This window comes from Podarcis tiliguerta (genome assembly GCF_965153285.1).
Source record: "Podarcis tiliguerta genome assembly, chromosome: 4".
Lineage (NCBI taxonomy): Eukaryota > Metazoa > Chordata > Lepidosauria > Squamata > Lacertidae > Podarcis > Podarcis tiliguerta.
The window spans coordinates 60,659,595-60,685,279 of NC_139537.1; the positions used below are offsets into that span (position 1 = coordinate 60,659,595).

Consider the following 25,685-nt stretch of genomic DNA (forward strand, 5'->3'; position numbering starts at 1 on the left):
ATGAAATATAATAATAAAGCAAGTAGAAATTGGAAGATTGGTATCCTGGGAGATTTTCAGGCAATTCTCTTAGCTTTAACTGTATAAAAAACAAAATAGGGTTTGGTGGTGATTGTTTTCCAACTGAAAAACAATAGGCAGGAATAGCTGTAAAATTTAAATTGGAAATAGGTGTTTTTGTCGCAGTCAACCATGGGACAAGTAATGTGGTCATACTGGAGCTGCTTTAACAGCTGTCAGTAGCAATCATAATTTATTCCTGCATACATAAAAATTTAAGGATGTCATCACACAGCCCCCATTGGAGGATCTGCAGTGCCGCATCATAATATTGCATTACAATCACAGCATCAAAAGAAACGAGAAACTGACCAAGCAACCAATAAAATGGGAGTCAGTTCTTATCAAGGCCTAAGACTTGATGTGAAGTTTTTTTAAAAAAAACAACAACCACCCAGAAGTGAAGTTATTTGAGGTTGGTGAAGGGGGAGCAGACTGTAAATGTTGCCTGCATACTTTGGTGAAAAGATCTAATTAACATATATTTGCTTTCAAATCTTGTTGCCTTTATTTGTGTAGGACTGATGACGTTTGCATACTGTTTTTCTGTACACTGTTTGGAAATTTTTTGATTAAGCACTTTATAAATTCTTCTGTGTAAAATAAAGAAATGGGTCACCTGAGTGGCCAGTTTGGATTGCTGCTTTTGTATATGAAGGTGTTATTCGTTACAAGGAAATCCCATTGAATAATTGATGAAGAACAGATTTAGTAATTCATCTATGGGAAATAACGCAGACTACTTTATTAATAAAGAGTTGTGGTGCTGACCAAGTGGTTTTAAGTACCTAGTCATTAAAAATAAAACTCACCCTTAAGGATTCTATTTTTATAACGTCACTAGATATCATTGCAGTATCTGATTAGTTGACAAGGCAGCACACTGCAGCATCTGAGGCAGGCCACCATTTCCTGCATCTTCCACCACTTCCCTTTCCTCTTTCTTCTCTGCCTGTTGTCCTTACCACTGCCTCCTTCTCCTTCTGTTGCTGCCTCTCTCCCCCTGCTCCCACTTCTCCCCAGCATCACTGTTGCTGCCACCTCTCATCTTCTCTGACCTGCAAATCACACCAGAGTAATATGTGTCACACTCCGAGGAATGGGTCCTTCCTCAAAGCAATGCATTGTGGATGAACTGGCCCTAGAGATCATCTGTGCCTCTTCTTCAGTTTAACTGCCTAATGGGCTTTGCCACCATCACAGCAAAGTGGCAGTGAAACGGGCAATCTCCTTTCTCAGAGTGAGTGTTGAAAAAACTCCAGCCCTTGAAACCTTTATTTCTATAGTTTCTATGCTTAAAGAAAGCTATGACTAAAATGAGCATCTTGATTTCACTACAAGGTAAAGGACCCCTGGACAGTTAAGTCCAGTCAAAGGCTGGGTGTGGCACTCATCTCGCTTTCAGGCCAAAGGAGCTGGCGTTTGTCCACAGACAGTTTTCCAGGTCATGTGGCCAGCATGACTAAACTGCTACTGGTGCACAGAGAACCGTGACCAGTGCCAGGGCGCATGGAAATGCTGTTTACCTTCCTGTCGCAGCGGTACCTATCTATCTACTTGCACTGGTATGCTTTTGAACTGCTAGGGTGGCAGAAACTAGGACAGAGCAATGGGAGCTCACCCCGTCGCATGGATTTGAACAGCCGACCTTCCGATCAGCAAGCCCAAGAGGCTCAGTGGTTTAGAGCACAGCGCCACACACATCCCTTGATATTGATTCCACAATATGTCTCCAGTTTTAAGTTTAACATCTGCATCTTTCCTTCTGTATGAAATAAACATATCATAGACTGAGACAGCCCTGAGGTAGTTTAGGATGATATTTGTATATGCATTTTACATTACTGATTATTATAGTTGTTCACTCTTTTGCTATTGTTCAAAGAAAGATTGTTACAAACACCTCCTTTGTACGTGTCAGGCAGACCAGCTTCATTCCACAGATGGAAGTTGGTAAGAGTTGGGTGGAGGGACACCTCTCCTCATCCACCACTATCCTGCCCCAGTCTGGTTCACAAGCTGGTTGGTTTGCACCTTAAGACACCTTTAAGACCCTCAGGTGGTAGAAGAATGGAATGTGCACATGATGATACATAAAATAAATAATGTAATGCATACTTATGCAAAGAAAAGTAAGTCTGAGGCTCCCCTTCTGAACCATCTACATTTTTCTTTACTTTGCGCTCCTTTTGTCAGCTTATTGATTCAAAGTATCAGGGGGGAAAAACAACTTTCAGCTCAGTGGTGTGTATACATTTCTATACCCTTTTACTGGGTTTTGAAGGAAACCTATTCAACAAATTTATTTCCCCCTTCGCTGTGCAATTTTTAAAATGGAATTTTAGACATTGTTTTGGAACTGTAACTGCTGCTTTTGGGTTTCTTAATGACCCAATCCCGATCAGTGTTTATTAAAAATAGAAAAGTTTTTATTTTTAGCAAGAAAGAAACAGCTGGCATGTATCGAAAGGAACAGTTGTTTTCTTTGTCATTCCATCTCTCTCTCTGCTCTGTTGCTGCAGCAAAATGACAGCTGCGGAAATGTAACTGGGCCAACCCTATTTTGGGGATATGCTGAACTCATAAATCCAGTCCTAATGAATCTGTCACTGGATTCGGAGATTCAATAGAAGCCGAGAAGCCTATTTAGGATACTACTTCTGCTGTTATAAAAGGGATGAATACTCCCAAATAATATTACTTTAGTTTACAGAGAAACAAGCACCCTGTCAGCACAGGTAAAATAGGCCAAAAAAATTGTAAAATGTCACAGCAGAATAATACATCCTTCAAAAGCTCAAATGGCTCTGTCTTTTAAGGGATAGTTTATGTTAACTGGGATGAAATAGGAGGACAATATTATAGAGTAATAACTGCAATAAAAGGGCAAAATCTGTACAGCTAAGGTTGCCATGCTGTGCACACTTACTTAGAGTAAGTTCTACTGAGCATGATTAGTTTCAAATAAACATATTTAAGACTTAACTGCACAGGCAGGATTCTTGAACAGAACAAAACTTAGCCAGACAATGATAAATAAGAAGCACTAAGTGAAAATCCAGACACAAACATTGTTGAGCTTTTTGAGAAGCAAAGTTGTTGATCTCAAAAAAAATTGGAGTTTTTGAGCTTTTTTTTAAAGGAAATTCACCCAAAAATGAACACTTCCAACATCGGTTGCCATACGCCCAGGTTTTTCCAGACATTTTACCAATTTTCGGAAATTCTGCCCAGACACTATTTCTGATGGACAAATCCCAGATATATCCAGACGTATGGCAGCCCTACACTATAGATCTTTGCCTCATAAAGGGGAAGAAAGCATAAATCTGTATTTGCATATATTGTTTGCCATTTTCAATGTACACATGTTCTGCAGAAATGCCACACTGTAACAGTGTGGCCCCATTACTGCCATAACATGTAGCACATCTTCTGTCCTCAACCCAGGGGGCACCTCTGTACTAGAGATGCACATTCAAGAAGGAGGTAACTGCACTACACTGCTAGGATGTTGAACAGGAGCAATTCGGCTCCCATGCACACTGCAGAGCACAATTGTGACCAGGTTCAGCACAACTCACTCCAGAATTAGTATAATTTATAAATTGGACAAAGCAAGGTACTGAAGATATATGCATTCCACCATAGACTTTTTTTCTTTTTCTTTCTTTTTTTTGCACAATGATCATATACAGTGATCATATACTTCCAAACTACATACAAGTAAGGCATAATATGCAGCTTCTCAAAGGAATGATCAGAATCCAGAAAAATACACTAATTTATAGCTTAAGTTAATTTAAAGTCTTTTTACCTAAATAATGTGTAGTTAGGTTAACTGCATATTCCATTCAATTTCTTCTTACTATCTGTCAATGACTTTGTTCTCTGTACAATTCTTATACCCTTTGGTAAACTTTTAATTTTGAATGACTTAATGCTTATCTCCTACTTAGCCATACCAATCCATTTTTCCTCACAGGTATTTATCTTCAAAGTCAGCATGGCAAATCCTTTCCCAATACTTTAGGTAGCCTTCTGACTTCAAAATATTGGGCACTGAAGTTTTGAGCTAAAGTTGACCTGTGGTTTTCTAATATGATTCTGTGACTGACACATTTACAGAGGCAATTTTCCTCTAGAAAAACTAGGATGTCACTCAAAAATACCAGTGTTTTTTAAATTATCACCTTTTTCTGTTATAAAGTAAGGAGAATCATGTTAAGAATGCCTCACTATTGCCTTGAGTTATATTACATTGTATAGCACTTCTAGCACTCAAAAGAGTTGAGTTTCTATTTACTCAAGTAGAGTAATTTTGTCACACCACGCTTCTTATAGATAAGTAGCTCCGTACCTAAAGAAACTCTTGAGTCGCTTGTATTGCTTGTGTTACCCAGAATGTTTGAGATTACCCATAAAAAATGTTTTAATTATATTGTTTGTTTTTCATATTGTATACCACTCGGAGATTTTTAAAATCTTAAGCAGTTTATAAATGTGTTTAACTCAATAAATAAATAAAATGGAGCAAAAGGAGCCCAGACCTTAAAGCAATATGAAATATTTGCATGAAACAACAGCTTTTAGCAGGAGAGCCCTATTTTATATTTTTAAAAAATCATTTCCTAGTTTCCCGCCCCTCAAAAAGCAGCCAAAGCAGCATACAACAGTACAATAAACATGTAATGAAAAAACAAAATCCATAAAAAATACATTAAACCAACAAGAAATGCCAAGATTACAAAAGCTGAAAAGCCACACTAAAGTAAAACCAAAATCTCCAAACAAATCCTAACTCAAGTCTATCTGCCTTTGACCAATTTCACTCACCCTTGACTGTTACTTGATGGCTGCAGCTTCATGTGGTGAACTGAAGGTGTGAATGTGTCATTGTGCTCTAAGTAGATCCTTCATCTCCTCAGACACAATGGAGTCAGTTCACACAGTCAGCTGTGTCGATATCCTGCTTAATCAAATGAGGTACATGACAGTGCAAGTCAGTCCGCCTGTGGATCATTAAAAATATTACCTCCAGATCAGAGCTGTGAAGCATAGGTTTCACTTAAGTAGCAAAACTGTCTAAAGCAGGTCCTGATTTAAATCAACTTGTCTAGTGATTAATGTAATAGATTGTTATATGGGTCAATGACACTTTACACAACTATGTATCACCATCAATAGAAAAATGTGTGGCCTTTAGCATTATTTTAGGGGAACAAAAATGGCTGAGATTGTTTATCGTCATTTTGTCATTCTGTCTGAAATCAGGCTGTGACGAAAAGGCTAAGAAAAATATAATCCATTGGGTTAAGGCTATGCTACAGTTAATAATAATTTTTAGAGATGGGTTTTAGCAGTAATAAAAATGGAAACATGGGATTGGTGCCATAAAACCCGTCAAATAAATGCAAAAAGGACATAAACCTGAAAAAATAGCTTTCATATAAAACCTTCCAACAAGATAAAATGCAGCTTTTGGATTAAAAAAAAAAAGTCATATCTCCTGCAACTTCCATAAATAATTCACTGCTAGCTTGTAAACAATGGAGAAGCACAGTATGAATGCCAAAGAGGGTCTTTATATGTCATAAAGCCACTCAAAAGTGCACTTGCTGCAGCAAGGCTGGCTGTGAGCTTTGATGTGCAGGAAAAGAAACTGCTAAGCTGAGGTCATCACTTAGTAGAAAACAATTTCCCTCATACGGAGAAGCAGACTTACTGCTGTGCTTCTGACACAGACAGATTGGATTTAAGAAACAAGACTGCATAATATGGGCTTTCAGGGGGAAAGAAATCTTGTGCGCACCTTATGAATGACCTGAAGTAGGCACAAAATAAATGACTGCTTGGAATAGCTCCAGGAAATTGACATGACTTTGGGGCAGGGTTGCCGTGTGGCCTGTTTACACTTTTCATATGCAATTGGCATGATTTACCTCCCCTTCCTTTAACTAAACCTCTTCCACAGAGAGTCTCTCCTTCCTGCCCCTCCATTTGTAAACTGCCATGCCAGTTTGGATTTTGGATTTCATATAATGGGGACAAAGATGATTTGCACACTGAAGTGGGTAAAAGAAGCCAGAGACCAAGAAAGAATCCAAGGACAAGCCTTGCAATGTTGCTGCTCCGATTTCTAAACTCCTGAGGCATATATGCACCACCACCCCACCCAGACATTAAACTGCCAACAGATGTAGTCAAGGCCACAAGCTTAGATGGGTATTAGGCAAATTCACAGAGGGAAAGTCTGCACTTGGTTTGCTATTCTGTCTGTGGCCACTAGTCACAATGGCTATTATGCAAACTACTAAATTCAAGCTATGAGTTTCCCTATTTTCCAGGGACAATCCCAGATTTACAGAAGCTGGCCTGGCCCAACCAGGGTTCCTTGACTGCAGGAAGACTATTCAGCCCATCACACTTATAATTCTGCTTCAAAACCCCCTGCTCATCATTGCATGGGTGCAATTTAAGAACACCTGACGAAGGCTTCTTTTGCTACCAAATTACATACGTAGAAGATACTTTGGTATTACATCCCACATGCTAACAGAACTGAAACAATAAGCTTCACAGTGAAAATTATGTATACAGAAGAGAGAGCATGGAGATTTAACAGAACCACATGACTTGACAGTGCTAATTTATGTAAATTTGGGGAAAACAGCAAAAGGTAGGTTAGGTCAATGCAGCTGTTTCTCTCGACTTCTTCAGAGCATTTTACATGGTTTTGAATTTGCATTTATTATTGCATTTCTAACCACAAGCCTCTCCTGGGCTTGTGATTAATATTTTCAAGATGTCAAAAGAGCTTCCAAAGTAATTCTTGTCACAGCCAGCTTTAAGTGCAATTCAGAAGTCTGCCTCAGTCTTTTACAAGTTCAAGGCTGAGAAGCTGTAAAATGTCAGTCACCGAAACTACCTCTTCAAGAAGACAAAAATACAACTGCTAACATAAAACTTGTATTAAAGAGTGGAGGGTATTTTTAAAAAAGAAACCAAGACTAATTGCCAGCTTCTTGTGAACACTATGTAACTCAGTAAAAAGCTGAATTCTGATAATACGTACTTTAAAGGCCAATAAAATTATTTTTTTCTGGAGAGGGTAAAAGATAAACACAAGTTTCTATCCAATCCTATATCCACTTACCAGGAAGTAAACCCAACTGAACTCAGTGGGACTTACATCAGAGTAGACATGCATAGCCTTGCACTATAAAACACAAATACTTCACTTTTACAGTCCTATACAAATTTACCTGAAAATTATTCATCTTATTTAAGTCATTGGAATTTATTTCTGGATATCAGCTATGGTGCAGCAAGACAGCATGTAAGTGGAAGTTCTCCCCCTTGCTTGCTGTGTTTGGAGAGACCTCATGAAGCCCTACCTGCAATAACAGGCAATGCAACTCTGCTTTCACATGGGAACTTCTGTCCCCAGTGATGACAAATGGACTCCATGAGGTTCTTCTGTCCTTGTTTCCACAGTTAGGAAATGGAGCATCTTTCCACATCTCCAGGTGGAGGGTGGATAAGGATCAGCTCTCCCTACTCCCACACAGGCAAGTTGCATGTGTACAGGCTTGTGGTGCAATCAGGAACCCTGCAAGAGACAAGCTCCCCAATCACATAAGAAGACTCCCAATCACATAAGAAGACATACTTAGACTCTGTTCAGAGCATCACCTGAACAGAGAGGTTGATGGCATGGGCAGTGGGCACAATCATGCTCCAATTTGGTGTACAGCAATATGTTACATGGATAAGGCTCCTGAATCAAGCCTAGCAAATTTAAGGACAGGGTGGTGGGGCAACAGTCTTCTTCCATTCATGCTAAAATTAAGTCTAAACCTTTCCTGAACTTAAAATAGTTCTTCTTGCTCCAGCCAATATTAAGCATTTTTAAACTCTTTGGTTTCAGTGGGACTGCTAAATTTTCTGGAGACCTCAAAATTCAGCGGGGGGGGGGGGGGGAATGCAATCAAGGTGTTTATCAGCAGCACCGCTTTTAATATCACTATAACAAAGTTCAATATTAAAAACATCCAACAGAAAATATAAATGTGCATGTATATTTCACAATTAAAAACCCACTTTTAAAGCAGCTGAAAGTTTGAAAAGCTTCTGAATAATTTGGAGGCTTTGAGACGACTGCATTGCATATTAAAAACTATATCCTGACATTATGTGCATGGCATACAATATATGAGCATGGCTATATAGTGAATGGTTGGGTTTGACTAAATGTCTGCATTGTTTACATCATATGTCCCATTTCTAACAATAGCGCTTCACATTCAACCTTTTCAAGTGTCAATTTTTATTTTTACCTCGTTATAGCACTCCATCTTCCACATGAGTTACCAACCTGCTTTCACTTACTTTGTACATTGTTGTTTTGTTGGTTTTATATTTCCGAAAACTCCAGTCGATAAAGGTTCTTTTTAAAGTAAAAGAAAACAGAAGTGTAGGAGGAAGCACCAGTGGGTAGGAAAGATACATGTCAACACTGTTCCTTTCACTCTTTGGGACTGTGCCACCCATGCAATTCCCTAAATAAGAGAGCACAGACTGTACCCAGACTTGACTTGCAGGTTTAAAAAGAGAGCAGCCAGAACTGGTAGAAAGTCTTTTGTAGGATTTTTAAGCACAGTGGCACAACACTTGCTTCCCTAAAATGCTACCTTTGCAGCACCAATGTTTGACTTTACAGTGGTGAGAAACCTCTAGTCCATGGGAAAAATGAGGCCTAGCAGGAGTCCAAATTTGGACCATGATACCATTGTCCCCACTTCGTGCACACCCAGTCCACACCTGATATCATATATGATGACATGCATACATGATGTCAGTTTGGGGGCAGGTAAAGTCACAGCTGTGAAGGAATAATAGGGAGACTAAAAGTGCAGTCCCAATTGTTCTTTGGCCAGCACAGTTTGCATTCAACACCTTTCAAATTTGGCGCCAAACACAAGACCCAAGGGGATCGCTTCCACTCAGAAGCTGCCCATCAAAACTCCCAAGTGGAGCCGATCTCTGCAGAAAGCACAGATTGAAGACCTGTCAAGCTTGAAGGCCTGTCAAAGAGGTCAGACAGGGGTAGGGGAACTCAGGACCTAGCCAACTGGGTTGAAAAGATTACTGAAACCCATATCTGATTCTAGTGTGAGCCTCCAGCCCTGTGGCACACTTCAGCTATACCTTTGCCACCCTTATGGTTCAGCTTTTTTATTAACCATTTTATTTGTTTGTTTCTATAAGATTGTTTCTAAACCACCAACTCATCAAAAACATGCAAGCAATGAATATACGAAGGGTGCATGCACAATCTGCAAGGTTTGTAAATATCCCATAAAACCCAATAAGGTGGCTACCTATCCTATGTTACAGAGGGCAGTGCTGTTTCTGAAGAACAGTCAGGGGACATTCTTTCTCATGAAGGAGTCCTCTATTTGAGTGTAAAATGCGGGGGGTGGGGATACTAAGTAAGGAGAGCAGGACCTTGAAGTTAACCATCAACAGTGAAGCACCTGGACAACAAACTGAGGAAATTATTATTTCTAAATTTACATCTATAGGTATGAAATTGTATATGCAAATTTTATTAAAATCTGCGTCCTTTTTGTTCTCTTTTTTGGGGGTTTGCAGTAAATAAGTGGCTACCCAGACATGAAAGTTGGTGCATTTAAGTATTTCTACATGCCCACAAAAAACTGTGAACAATTACACCAGAGGAGGTATGCATAAAGGTGTGAATTCTTACTGAATTGTGTTTTAAAATTAGTTCCATAACAGATTTATAGCACAATCCTTTTCTCAGAGTTAAGTCTCAGAGTGTTCAATGAGCCTTAGTAAGAGTGTACAGGACTGCAGCCTTAGCCTCCTGAACTGTAAACAATGGGGGAAATTAATGCTACCCACTGCAAAACCTCTGGCAAGAAATATCCTACCACTTTGCTTTTGGTTTAAGACCACAAACAATATGTGACAGCCTCTTGCTCCCCAGGATGTGTGCGCATTTCTACAAATTTAAAACAGACTGGGCAGTTTTATGAACTTAACAGAAAACCTCACGTTTAAAAGCCGCTGCTCCCTTCCTAGTGCAGCTATTTCTGCCCAACGTTCATTTCCTGAAAATGATTTCATTTATCCTCAGGGGGCAAAAAATCCCTGCCCACGTTGTACTAATTCATAGTGAGATATACCAGTCAACAGATAACCAAGCACAGCAGATGTCATTTAATAAATTCTAAGCACTCCCCTGCCACCTCTCCCTCATCACATTCGAGCAATCAGGAAAGAATTCAAGCACCACAGCATCCCCACTCGTTCCCTCACTTAGTTTATATTTCTAGATTGCTTCGTCTTCACCCATGCATGCGTCTTCCATAGAGGCGATCAAAGCAATAGTTGTGTGTGTGTATGCATATAATACACCTATCTGTACATTGCTTCCACTGTTTCTGTATGGATGCTTCAGGACATATTCTTTTAAATTTGTTCCCACATTTTTGGCTTCTATGTAGGCAGCGATGCATCACTCTGGCACTTGCACAAGTGATCCTCATGTATATATGTATAGGCTCTAATAAACGGCACAGTCTGTCTGACGTTTCCATGAGAAACAGGGATCCTCCCCAAGGCTGATAATAACAAATTTCTCCCCGGTGGAAATTTGTGCCACCCACTGACTGCTCAGATAACTTCCCCAAATTTATTAAAGTAAATATGATTTATTTTAAAATCCATCCCAGAGATAAAAAGTCAGAAACACACTCCCCTGCCCTGTGTCAAACTACTTGCTATATAAACAGCCTTTCTACATCACACCTGTTTTGCTTAAGCCTCCTTGTATCCCAGCTGCAAAGGATGATTTTGAAGGGACAAGGGTTTGTTCTTGCTGCACAGCAGGGCTGGATTAGAACGCCTTCTGCTCCCTTCTGTCAATGGGACAAACGTCTCCAGTCAGAGACAGACAATTTCCCTCTAAAAGTAATAATAATAAGAAATCTCAGTTCATTCTGATCCCAATTCTGAGCCACACTGTTGTGTCCCTGATGATGTCACTGGCCAGAGATGGATTTCGGGCAGGGTGACCAGTTCTGCTGCAATGGACACAGAGCATAGAGGGTGCTACAGGGCATCGCAACTGTGACATAGTGAACTGAGGAGAACAGAAGGTGAGAAGTGGGGGCTGCCAAATGTTGGGCTTGCACAGGGCACCACTGAAATTTGAAACACCAAAGTCTGCCCCTGCACTGGGAGCCTAATGGGCTCCAATTTGTTCCTGAACTCTTTTGTGGTGAATTCCCAAACCTCCTCACTTGCTTTCATCCACTTCCTGAGCTTCTTATCCTGCTGGCAGTAGTAAAATGAAGGGGAGCAAATCTCTGACTGTATTCTCCTTTCTGCATCCTGACATGAGTCAGACTCTATGAAGGAAGGCAGAGAAAGTGGTCTCCTTCACTTCTTCCATTCCATAGCTGCCACAGGTGGAGTAACAAAGGTGGAATCTACACACATATAAAAAACGTTCTGAAAATGCTTTTTAAAAAGTTTAAAATGCTTTTTTAAAAAATTCAAATACACTGAATTTTCCATAAGGCTCAACATCGCCATCTATTGTAACATTGTATATTGCACTTAAAACACACATAAAACATTTTATTTGCAGCTGTGCAGTACAGCTGAGTAAAGAAGCTAAAATGTGTGGAGGGAGGGATCTGTAGTTGCACAGGTAAGTGGAAGGTAGGAAGAGAGGGGATGAATTAAAATCAGTGCCACAAAAGAACCTCCACTCTGATCATGTAGGATTAACAGAGAGCCAGGGTACCATGTTGGCAGAGGTAAAACATAACAAACTTCAGTTTCCTGCTTGCAACTTCTAACCTCCCTGCACAGTGCCAACCACTGGTCCTTGTGCAAACACAGCTAACACCGCAGTATCAACCCAAGAGGATCAAGTTCACTTTCTCAACAGAACATGACTCAGCCAGTTTATCCAGATGGTGTGGAAGGTCAAAAATGAGTGAGTAAGACCTACAATGAGATTCACCAGACAGGGTTCATATTCCAGTCATTGCCTGCTTAGAGAGGCATTTTAATTCCTAAGTGGGAATGGCTGAATGGTTTAAAAGGAATAAAACTGGTGCTTGTTTCCACACTCTTGGGTCAGGTGGATATTTTAAACTTGCAAAGTAGGCTCGGGACAGGAGTTTTTCTTCTCTTACTCCTTGACACTGTGGCCTCACAGCGTCAGCAAAATAAAAGTTCCAGTCCTTTTAAACTTTCTTTAAGTTATTCAGTTACAAAATGAGTCATTTTGTTTGAGCATACGATTTAAAATGTGTAGTTTAAGACAACTCTTGTTATTTATATTAACTCTTGGGAAAATGGACAAAACATACCTCCCTAAACTGAGGGGGGGTGCGCTTCCTCTTCACATGTCTTTTGACTCCAGTTCCCATCAGCTCCAGTCTGTATGGCCAATAGTTAAGGATACTGTAAGTTGTAGTCTAACACATCTGCAGAGTACTGGAGTGGAGGAGGCTGCTGGGTTGAGGAAGGGTGCCCTAACCATAAGTTCACAACTAACCCTAATTTACTAAAAACACCCCCAGCTGCCAGATTTGGCCCAGCTGCCTCACCAACACCTGAAGTACACAAACAGTGAACTAGAAATTGTAGGCAAGAAGATGTATATATCATCTATATGTATAATTATCATGTATAAATTACAGCCCAATTTAGATGGAAGATAATAGCAATGTAGGATCTGGTGGGACAAAGGAAGTTCTATCAGAGTCTAAATACTTGTCACTAAATACATGAGTTGTGTGTTCCTAGAGGAAGGTTTAAAGACTATGGTGCTGCCAATCTGTACCATCAAGCGTCATTGGGAAGCCCGAGGCATAAATATTAAGCTTGCACTATTAAATTTTTAAAAAACTGCAAGGCTGCTTCTCTCCATTCTTTGGGTTCTTTATCTTTAAACCAGATCTTTGGAGGTGGCAGCTGTTCAACTAAAAGAGTCACTCAGATGGAAGACTGTCCTCCAATAGCCCACCAAATAGAGAAGTGGTTTTGCTATTCTTCTGGAGCAGACATTTGTCTGTTCCTAGGATTGCAATTCCTTTTGTAAAATCTGCAAAACTCCTCTAGTTGCAGCCAGTGAGGAGATGGCATTTCATGCTTCTCCCGGGTCCTCTGGGCTCATTAGGAGACTTGCAAGCTTAGGACCAGGCATTTGACTCACTACTAGCAAAACAAAGATCCACAGAACTGATCAGGCAATGACACCAATAGAGGCAGCTCAAGCAAAGCTACCAGAACCCCTAGAGGTGATTATAAGAATATGATCAGAGGGCAGGGGCTGCCAGTATGGAAGTTTGTTTGTCAGAATGTATATAATGTTTAATTAGAAATAAAATATCTAAGGCATCAGTGATGTGCCCCTTCCTAGTGAACAAGCCTCAGATTTATTTATTTATTTATTTAAAACTAGCAGTAGTCTGGAGGAGTCCTGAATGCGAATTTATAGTATTGGATAAAATAATGGGTGGATCTGACCTTGATCACAATAGACTGCTGCTATGTCGCTGTTCATTCCAAAAGACATAATCCAGAGTTTTGCTATTGAAAGTTTGGTGCATTTCTTTATATACGAATTCAAATGTGCAATAAGAAATGCCTCATAAGATTTTCCAGTATATATTTGGGTTTAATTTAGTTTAAAAGGAAGATATAATGGTTTAATATCTAGGGTGGCCTTAAACTAGCAAGCTTCATAACAAGGATTTACTCTTGCATTTATTCATCAGACAGATAATAAGTGCATCCTTTTCTCTTGTCAAGAGCATTCAGCACAGGAAAGGACATGGCATTATGGTAGATTATTTTACATTCATTTTAATAATGTAGTTTAAATAAAGATGTAAAACTCTTTATATAACACTGTCTGCATCCAGCCATCCCTGAAGGTTATCGAGCCAATTGCTATAGTTTCAAGGACAGTCTACTTAGTACCTTAAGAATTTTCATTGTTGTGCTCTAGTTCACATGTTTATTTTTTTGGATTCCCTCCAAGACTCTTTCAAACTAATGTGGTTCAATGATTGCACGATTGATTGATTGATTGATTGATTGATTGATTGATTGTAAACCTGCACTGAAGTCCAAACTATGAACTTGTTCTCTGGCCTTCGACAAGCCATATTCTCTCAGCCTCTGACCTATTGAAGCCCTGGATGATCTTTGGAACATCTGAATGACTCAGACCATTGACACAATCGCCCCTGAGTGCCCTCTCCACTTAGTAAAGCCCACTTGGCTCCTTGGTATGCTCTAGAGTTTAAGGCAATGAGACAAGACAGAAGATGGCTTGAATGCAATTGAACACTGGTGAGGGCTCATTATTGAACCTACTCAGCAGCACTGAAGGCAGCACAGAAAGCATCCTTTGCTGCCTCCATTGCATCCTTACTTTGGCACAGCTTTTCTGGGTGATGTGGGGCCTTTTACAATTGGGCCCGAAGGAGGTGACAGAACCAATGGTAGCTTGCCATGACTTGTTTGCAAATTTTGAGGAGAAAACCACTCGCATCTCCCAGGGCCTTGACTCCACCGTTACAGCAGATGGAATGCCTTCTATCAGCTTTGGCTGGTGGCCCAGCTGTGCCCCTATCTGGACAGGGATAACTTAACTACTGTCATTTTTGATCAGGTAAACTCTAGCTTAGATTACTACAATGTGTTATATGTGGAGCAGCCTCTGAAGAGGGTTCAGAAACTTCAGCTGATGCAGACTTCACCACCAGGTTGCTCATTGAGGGAAGACAGTTTGAGCGTGTAACACCAATCCTGGCTCAACTGCACTGATTGCCTCTTCCCATATGCACTGACCCTCATCATCTGAAGCCCTTCTTTGTGTTCCCCGCTCCATGAAAGGTCCAAAGGGTGGCAATACGAGAATGAGCCTTTTCTGTAGTGAATTCCTATTTGTGGAATGCTCGCCTTAGGGAGGCTAGCCTGATACCCTCATTATATATCTTTAGGTGCCAGGCAAAAAAACTTACTCTATAACCAGGCCTTTGGACTTTAACTATCTATGGCCTTTTAGAAGTAGGTGGGATGTTTTAAATGGATTTCTCCTTCCTCTTGGTTTTAATGTATCTATGTGGGATTTATTATCAATGTAGTTGGTTATAAACTGCTTTGGGTTTCCCTAGGCAAGATAAAGTGACTGACAGATATAATAAGGTAAAGGGACCCCTGACCATTAGGTCCAGTTGTGGCCGACTCTGGGGTTGCGGCACTCATCTCGCTTTATTGGCTGACGGAGCCGGCGTACAGCTTCCAGGTCATGTGGCCAGCATGACTAAGCCACTTCTGGTGAAGCAGAGCAGCACACGGAAACGCCCTTTACCTTCCCGCTGGAGCAGTACCTATTTATGTATTTGCACTTTAACATGCTTTTGAACTGCTAGGTTGGCAGGAGCTGGGACCGAGCAACAGAAGCTCACCCCGTCACGGGGATTCGAACCGCCGACCTTCTGATCAGCAAGTCCTAGGTTCAGTGGTTTAACCCACAGGCCACCCACGTCCCCTATAGATATAATAAATAATAATAAAATAACAGTGTGAGCTGTCACCATAGAGCAGCATCTGTAGGAGCAGAGACCAGAGGACCTGCCTCTGGAAGCAGGTATGAAGAGTACAGCTGAACAGGACCCACCTGTGGGAAGCCAGAGGAAGTACCACCCACATTGGGCCTGCCCATAAAAAGCAAGTCTAGAGTGAGAGACTAGGGTGGTATCCGCTGTTTTCAGGAACTCTTCTCACTGCAAGACTTTTGGGGGGTGAGTTTGTTTGGACCCTGAGTGGGAACGCAGAGGCTGACAGCAGGGCCATCTTTCCCCAGGGTTGCAAGGGGTGCAGGGCACCCAGGTGCCAAATTCTGGGGGGCACCAGGCACCCACCGCTGAAGCTGCCAAACTCTTAACTATCTATCTGTTATGAAATAATAAATAATTGTTATCAAGCTAAAAAAAACAAAATACATATATACCTCGGTATTACTGAAATGTATACCTACTGTTTCACTAAAGGACTTTTGACTTTGTGCGCTCATTTACCAAAAACGAGCCACGCCAGCAGTGGCACGTTTCATTCACAACGGCGGTGCTTGTCAGACTCAACAGCACCGTGCACAGGAAATTAACTAAATTTGGGGGCATTGGGCAGATCTTTGCACCCTGGCAATGCATATGCTAAAGACTGAGAGGGATGAGAGGGCTAAGAGGGATGGTGTGTCAGAAGGTAAATGAACCAATGTGTGTGTGTGTGTGTGTGTGTGTGTATATATATATATATATATATATGTATATGTACTTTGTATTAATGTAACATTTTTATATGTAAATGTATATTTTTGTAATATTTTGTATAAGTTGTCTGTTGTTGCTTCTGTTGTTTGTATACTATTTAGAGATATTTTTAAATATATATTAAATAATCACTCAGTCTCACATATCCCTGGGAATGTATGTGCAAGTGGACTTTATATAGATTCTGTTTGTACATAATCGCAAAACTGCTTACAAGAAAATCCTTGTACAAGCTCTTTATGTTCCTAATAAATGAGAGCAACCCAAAAAGTTGAATCAAATAACTATGAATACTGAATCTCTTAATGCTAGTACAGTAAGTGCAGACACTGTGGTTTTGCTCATCTATTTACTTTACACACGCTAACATTCTACCTGACAGACTAGTATTATTAAAGTACAGAAGAAAATGAAAGGTCATTTGATCTGGCCTTTCAGGGATAAAAATAAATAAATAAATCCTGCTTAGATGATATACTGAAAAACAGCTTATCAAAGGTGTAAAAATAGGCCAAACACTTAAAGCACTAGGCACCAGAATTTAATAATCAGTATAGACTTTCTGAAAGATCCACTTATGAAACACCTATAAGTGATACATCTTACCTCATTTATGAGCCGAGGGAAAGTTCACAGCTGTTGAAGATTCTATTAGAATGTTGCTCACAATTTTTATACATATAGGCAATTTAGAAAAGAAGGAAGGAAGGAAGGAAGGAAGGAAGGAAGGAAGGAAGGAAGGAAAGAAAGAAAGAAAGAAAGAAAGAAAGAAAGAAAGAAAGAAAGAAAGAAAGAAAGAAAATTCCTACAGATGCAGAATTAACTTATGCCCCCTTCGTTCCTGCAGTACTCATCTGTAGGGGATCCATGTGTAGAAGGGGGCAGTGGTGCCTCCACAAGAGTCCCCTATACCACAGGGTTTCCACATTCCCACGACCTTCCACAGACTTCTATAGGCACAGACTTTGCCAATTCAGTCACCCATGACTAATGTGCGGGTGTCAGGGGGACAGGGCTTAGGGAAGTTGTGAAACTTTTGATATGTGCCAGTTAAAACTAAATTCCCCCATTCTGGCAATGCTATTTTTAGGATAAATTATGTGTGAGAATACAAAAATCACAAGCAGGGGATGCAGCAAAATGTTGTATTGGGGAATGACTTCTGTTCAGGGTTCCAACCAGCTTTGCTATTCTGTTTCAGAGCTTTAACGTCATCATAGCCTACTTTTTCTGCCCTCCTCCTTTTATTTAACATCTGAAGAAGAGTTCTGGAGAACTCAGAAGCTTGCACATGATTTTGTGTGCTAGTTCATTTAGTCTTACTAATCACACCATATATACATACCAAGAATAAGAACTGAAGTATCTTTTGGTTGCTGAAGTCAAGAAAGCTGATGCTCATGTACCTTGTGCAAGTATATTGCAGGAAACTTCATGGCAAGAATTTTAAGATTATAAAAATCCTTTTAAAAGTCAATGACAAATATGACAAGCTTGCTACTTCTGTGCTGTGCTAGCTTAGAGAATCTTGATGGGGCGAAAAAAAATACTGTGGTATTTTAAATTGAAAGTATCTCTTATTCTGTCACTCCAGCCTGTGTGAACTGCTCTATTTATTGAACACAGTGAATGAAATTGGACCTTAGTTCTTCAGTGCTCACCTAATAAATTCCACTTAGGTTCAGTACAGAACTGCCCGCTGGATAGCAATATTTGGTGGTTGGTTTTTTTTTTAGTCAAGTAGAAAGTAATTTAAAAAAATGTATTATTTCTAATCCTGTACATCAAAGCTTTTTGGAAATAAACCCTTGTTATTCATGCTTTGGTCCCAAAGTCTATTTGGGGGTGCTATCAAGAAAGCCAGGTATGGGCCAGTTCCTGAATCCTGAGCTTTTTAAAGAAAGAATTACACTTGGTACAAAATAAAGTGGAATGGGCCTGAGAAAGCGTATGACGCCAATTCTGAAACTATTATACTGGCTTCCAAAATGTTTGTGGGCTTAATTCAAAGTGCTGACTAGCCCTCAGTGGCTTCAGCCCAGTGTCCTTAGGGGACTCTGAATCTATCTGCTCCTTAAGATTGCTGTTTCTTGTTGATTGACATTGAACATTGTTCTGGGTGTTTTATTGTAGCTACCACAAGATGCTTTAGCATTTATTCTCCTTGGCACATGAGAGATTCCTGCAGTGAGCCTCAGTCCCATTGAAGCTCTGCCTGCAATAAGGCTTCTTCCAAAATAAGTTTGTCATTTTATATGGTACTAAAAATAAGATACAAATGGTACATGCTATCAAGCTTCATGCTATCAAGATATGTGGAAGACTTTTGCTCATCCAGTTAGGTGTTACCCACTTTCCTTGGCAGCAAGAAGCCCAGTGGGTGGGGGTAGAACAGGTTTTTATTTCCTTTAGATGAGATAGTGAGCCCTGGAAATATATAGTGTCCATGTCCTTGATATCTATTTAGAAACAGACAATCTGAGCCCACTGAAAGCAAGTAAACTTCTACAACAGACATCATAGCCAACTCCTAGGGGCCATGGGGCCTTCAGCCCCCACAATAAAATATTTGAGGGGACTGGGTCCCTGCAAAATTGATGGGCATTTCCATTCAAATGGTGTGTGTGCATCATGACATGTGATCAATTATGCAGGGTGGGGCTTACCTGGGTCCCCACAATATTTCATTCAAATTGGCACCCCCTGAGAGCCACTAACCCTGTTTCACATTCCTAAAGTGCAACTGCACCAAGAATCCCAGTTTCAGCCAACTCCAGATAAGAACTCATATTAAAAAGGTAAAGGTACCCCTGGCCGTACGGGCCAGTCTTGACAGACTCTAGGGTTGTGTGCCCATCTCACTCAAAGAGGCCGGGGGCCAGCGCTGTCCGAAGACACTTCCGGGTCACGTGGCCAGCGTGACATCGCTGCTCTGGCGAGCCAGAGCCGCACACGGAAACGCCATTTACCTTCCCGCTAGTAAGCGGTCCCTATTTATCTACTTGCACCCGAGAGTGCTTTCGAACTGCTAGGTTGGCAGGCGCTGGGACCGAACAACGGGAGCGCACCCCGCCACGGGGATTCGAACCACCGACCTTTCGATCAGCAAGCCCTAGGCTTTAACCCACAGCGCCACCCGCGTCCCCTAAGAACTCATATTAGTTTTCTATAAATATTATATAGTTTTCTATAAATATTATTCTATAAACTCATATTAGTTTTCTATAAATGCATGTGTTCAGATTCAGTGCACTATTTGCTTCTATTCACTAATGGAAGGGTGTCACCACTTCAAAAGTAGAGGAGAGAGTTCTCCAGTTACCAATAAATATTGCTGTTCTTTCCTTTTCTTTTTAAATCCCTATGATGCTTTATGATTGGCCTGTTTACAATAATCAAGACAGCAAAGTTCATAACAATGTTTGTCATATGTGGCACTCAGTGTGTGGATATGGTCATTATATAGTTTAATCACTAGGTGGCAGTGGACTTACTTGGATGGAGTCTGTTACTGTACTGTCTTTAACTGAGATAATAAAGATCTTGGCCAACCCTCGAACTGGTGTGCCCTCTAAGCTTTCCATAACATCTAGTAAGTTTTCGAGTGTATCTTATTATTCTTGCACATCAGGCATTTCAAAATCTACATGAACTGTACAACTGGGATCTTTATGAGAGCTGTTTCTCCCCCCCCACCCCATATGCTCCAGTGGCTGGTGGTACTTTTTTTTAATGTCAAAAATTTACACAGCAACAACAAAACATCTAAGACACTTCCTCTGAAAGAAGTTATATGTGCTTTGCTGCAAGTGGCCTCATTTTGCAAAGTCATGGTAATATGTAATGAAAGGAAAGTGCAGAAGACTACAAAACAACCTAATCAAGTGCAATAATGAATATTTCAACAGGCCGACATTTCAAAGTTTTAATTAAAATTACTAGTGCTATTGATATTGTAATGTCTTTGGGTAACACAGAGGCGAGTCATCACAGGCTTCCCAAATGGACTTCATTACACATGCAATTAATTATAGATATTGCTGCTGAAACTACCCTGGGATCTCTGAGATTTAAAGCAAGTTCTCAAGCATTTAAGTGTAGAAGGTAGCTCCGCTAGAACCAGCAGCAGATTAACTGCTGTTATACTTAACCCAGATACCGTATCTCTGGGCTAGGTGTCAGAATCTTTTCCACCAGCTCCAGGCTTTACCTATCTACTTCAGCAACACAGTTTCTACTCCTGCACTGCAGCCTCAAATGAAAACACATTTTGAAAACTAAAGCCAAAGTTGCAATGGTTTTAAATATACATCCCATCTAGCAATCAACTCGCTCCCTCTCCCTCTCCCTCTCCCTCTCTAAGCAGCTCTGTGAGCTGGAAGGCAAAGGAAAGTTTTAATCAAAATGCATTGCTGTACCCTCCCTTTGACAAAGCCTCCTTCCACTGCTCCCAGCCCACTCTGATGATCCTTCAGGACACACGGTGCTGTTCTGACAAATATTTCCTGACTAAGATGATTATTTCTACACTGCCAGACGTACGTGCCGAAGAGAAACAATGGCTTCTCTTAGAAAAAGTGAACTGTACTTTGGAATTTGTCACTTTCAAATAGCAGCAGTGTCAAAGAGCAAGCACCAAACCTCAATGCAGATTTTAAAAGCAAGAGTTGATATGGCCCAAAAGGAAATGAAATCATTATTTGGAGACTATCTTTTAATGCATTCCTCCCCTTGCTCCCACAGCTCACCATTAAAGGAAGTTAAAGCTATTGTCAAAGCCTTCTTGCTTATGTACATTGGTGAGCTGCAGCCACTCTGGGATCAAACTTATTTTAGAAAAGATGAGGAGCAAGGATGCAGCTTTCAAATAACCTTTCCTCCTTTTTCCCCCAGGTGAGGTTACATTTCCTACATTCTGATAGCATCCTTCATCCAGCCTCTTTGTACACTTCTTTTTGCTCAATCTTGCTGCCATATTAATTATATTTATAATTAATAAATATAATAATATATAATTATATTAATTATATTAAGTGATTACCGTATATTATATTAGGCAGTCGCTTTCCTCACAAAAGTGACCCAAAGCAACTTAACACAGTAGAAATAAAGAGCCTAAAAATATATATGTACAAATAAGACCAATTTTACAGATCTCACTGCAGTAAAAGAGGATACAAATATGTGAAACCTTTTTAAAAAGGCAAGTATTTGCCTGGCACTCTTTGGATGGAGAGAGGCCTGTTGAAATTCTCTACCTGGCCTGATTGCAGAAGAATCCAGAAGGCAGCCAAAGCTATTGATTCCTCATTCCCCTTACTCGTCTTGCTCCACCTCAACATCAAATCTCCTGGACCAGCAGACCATGCCTATCGGACTGCTCCCCTTTTTCCTGCCCATTTCAAGCTAGTCTTGCATATATCAGACATTCCCAGCTGTCGAATATACCCCACAGAGAGAAAACAACTTCTTCATTCACATTCACATTCACATTGCTTCTTCACTAACTGAGCATGAACTATCGCTCTTAATTAAACTGAAGCACCACTGGTGTATTTGTTTGTTTAGTCAAAATACTTACATATTAATTTTCTGCCTGACAACAGGCCCTTAAGGTGGCAGATGATAAGCAAGAATGTGTTTGTGTACACATCAGGTGTTTTTTTTTTCAAAGAAAATGCTGATGGGAGCAGGGATGGGATGCCCACTTTCCAAGCCTTAGATACTACTGCTGTTGTGGGTGTTCCAACTGATGCTCTTTGGAGGCTTCAGAGGGAGAACAGCACACACCCATATACACACCTGGGGTGCACTACCTGGCAACCTTTTGGAAGCAGAACATCTCATCAAGTCAACTCAATAGGCTGCAGCTACTGGATCTTCACTGTGCCGTAAAAAAAGGTTATTGGGGTGATGATGGAAAATGTCTGCTCCCCAAGCCTTAGATGTTGCTGCTGCTGCTAGGTGTTATGTACTCACCCTGGGCCAGCAGGGGGATACTGTAGATAGTAATGCAAATAAGGGATCGAAAGTGACATTCAGTGATTGGATAGTTTTAGAAAATTGTTACAGTTACATTGTACTGGAGCTCTATATAAGCAGGCTGACTGAACCCTTCAGTTCAGTTCTATCCTGGCCTGTGAATAAACAAGAGCTGTTTGAAGAATCGCTGTGTCATCTGATATGTTCACCCACAACTTAACACTAGGAACATAGGAAGCTGCCTTATACACATCAGACCATTATTGTTTGCACTGAATGACTATCCAGAGTTTCAACAGGAATCTTTGTACGCAGAGCATTTGCTGTCACCCTTCCCAGTTTGGCTGCTCCAACCACTGCTCTTCCAAAGGTTCTACAGTTAACCAAGAGTATACTAGATGTTTAACAACAAAAATCTCAATTTAAAAAGTAGTATGACCATAAGTCACTAGGTATGCCTGTTGATAAAACCACATTAATAGCCCTTTCCACTTACAAAAGTATTGTTGCTTGCGCACACTCCTCTTTATTTTTCCTTCTCTTACATTTTTATCGTACTGTGGAACTCAAGAGAGTGTACATCTGGTTTCCACAGAGTCACCTATTGAGACACTGACCACATCTCAACCTGCTTAGCTTCAACAAGGTGGTGGCTTCGTATTGCCTTCAGACCATAAAGGCTTAACTACTATTACAGCTCATACGTGCCCTTCAAGCTTAAGACAGTTTATCAGAAGTGGTGCAGACCTTTTTAAAGATTATATGCCCTGTTATTCCAAACAACTTGGCTATAATTCACTCCTGAATGACTTTTAGCATCAGTAAAGGAAAAGGTAAAGAGGACAGTAAAGACATTAGGAAAGCTAAATCTGCAAGCCCTCCAATTTAATGCTGAAATGAACTTGCTTATTCAGTAAAGATGAAAAAGCTGCATGTTTTTCAGCGTCGAGGAAATAGCTTTCAAGAAATTTATATGAAATAGCTCAGAATGAATGTTGTCAACTCCTCCTTTAAAGTTCCTTTGACAGATAGCAATACATAGGTAGCCAAGTCATTGCTCAATTACATTAACTTCCATAAACTCAGGGGAGCTGTTGAGCAGAGAATTTAGAAGGAGTTCATTACTTACCAGGCACGCTTTAAGGGATATTGTTTATGCTGTACAAGCATTTGAGGTTTAGCTAGACAGATGAGTGGAACAGAACGCAGATGAAACCTAGAAAAGAAAATCAAGTGATACTCTTACAGAGTGCTTACCATCATCTTCTTTTTAAAAAAAAATAACCAGTGGGATTTAATAATAACCACCTTACAATATTTCCACTAAAATGAGATTGTGCCACACATCTTTAATCCCAATTAAGGCATTTTTAACAACTACAGTGTTGCAGAGGAGCCATGGGGATTCACTTGTACAAAAGGCTCCATTATTAAAAGGTCAATCTACCCATTATCAGAAACATAGGAAATGGCACTTCCAAAACACTTGAAATGTTTCCATTCCCATTCGTAAATTATTTTCTTAAACTACAAAAATCCCATCACAATTACAGTTACCCTATCTAGTCACAGAAGTCACACAAATTAGTCTGGCCATTCCTTTGAAATATTCTTCTCCACTTGCTTTACCACAGAGCTTTTACGATCTTCCAAACGATGTTAATGGACAGTAGATGAGTGAACTGTTTCCAATCCAACCTGTTTGAGAGGTATAGTCCCCTTTCATGTAAATGGGTATGACAAACAGACTTTGGGGTTTGCAAAGGCATTCTGTTGCAATATATGTACTCTTCAACAAAACGAGATGAACTTGCATGTCTTATCCTTACGCATTTAGCAAAAAATAATTATAGGTTGGGCTATTCTTTTTTGTTTGTTTTTGCCAGGCCGCCTGGAGTCATCACACACAACCCCCAAAATCAAGCTCTGATTGAAAGTATCCAAAACATTGGAAGAGTTTCAGCAGATAAAGACCTAGTTTTCACTGAGGAAGCAAGCCTGTGGCTGGGCTGTAGCACTTCAGCCTCACAGTATTAATTTCTCCTGCATTCATTTAAAAAAAAAAAAAAAACGCTTTAGAAAACTAGGTGTCAAGATGAAGGATTCCAACCTCACTTTTTCATGGCATGCTAGTTTTCTAAGTGCCATGATTTTGATTTTTTTGGGGGGGGGGGGAGTGAGAGCTACAGCCCACACTCAGGTTTACCACCTCAGTGAAAAGTAGACCCAAATCAATCTATTTTATTGGCAAACGTCCCCACTGCCAGAAAGCTTACATATGCCAAATTGTGTGGTTGTGTCACAAACATGCTTGGATGTGCCAAACATTTTACTTCTGCCAATATCCGTTCCTGCAACCTGCTGCTGTTGCTTGAGCTAAAAATTTTGGAGAGTTTCAGAAAGATGGATTTCCTAAACAAGAGACTCTCTCACAAACATAGAGCCCTGACTCAACTCATTTCTGCCAGGACTGGCTGACAGTCTAATCCCATTACTTTCAAGGGAGCTGAATTTGTGACAGTCACTCAATAATAATAAAAAATAGAATCAGGGAGCAGAAAACAAGTAATAAAAAGCAGGAGTTGTTTTTTACAGTGTGTGTGTGGAGTGTGCTTAAAGTGTAAGTGAATTTACATTGTGTGTAGTAAAGGAATAACCTGAACAAGATGAAGGACGGGGTGTAATCGAAATGAGCGGGTAATGGACTGAGCTAGTCGCTATTATATCCTGACTAATGTAACACTTGTGAGAAAGCATGTATTGATCAGTATCTAGATTTATGTTATGCTAGTCATGGTGACACTATGTGAAACAGCACCTCCGTGCTCTAACCCAGAGAGTGGCTTGCTTTATAGGGGGCTGCCACCATCTGTATCAAAAAGCCATTCTGCATGTGGAGAACTCAGCATTGTTGATAACCTTTACAGTAGCACTCTGCCTCCAAGAAGCAGTTGCAGTTCTGTTTTACTTTGCCAAGCATGTATAAAAGGATAAGAGAATGAATGCTGGTGTGAGGTATGGGAAATTTTCCTCATGGATCTCATAGACCCACAAAAAGTCTATTTTTCTCAAGACCAGGGGTCAGCAACCTAAGGCCCATGGGCTGGAAGCAGCCTACGGAGGTTGTTTGACCAGCCCATGAGCCGCCCCCGAACTGTGCTGCCTGCTCACGTGCTGCTCTAAACCAGCGCAGCATGACATGGGGACTCGCTTATGCGGCGCTGGAAATCACATCTCCACAAGCTCAGA

The 25,685-nt window shown here is 40.5% G+C and overlaps 1 protein-coding gene across 4 annotated transcripts in view; it reads right to left on the minus strand.

The window, feature by feature from the left end:
• LOC310677064 (uncharacterized protein) overlaps positions 1 to 25,685 on the minus strand; it is a 546,359-nt gene that overhangs the window by 362,437 nt on the left and 158,237 nt on the right. For 3 of the 4 annotated variants that reach the window (XM_083439368.1, XM_083439366.1, XM_083439367.1), the window contains exon 3: positions 23,566 to 23,652. The exons of the other annotated variant lie outside the window; for it this stretch is intronic. In XM_083439368.1, the coding sequence (XP_083295494.1) occupies positions 23,566 to 23,652 (87 nt within the window). The remainder of the gene's footprint in view (positions 1 to 23,565; positions 23,653 to 25,685) is intronic. 4 annotated transcript variants of the gene reach the window in all.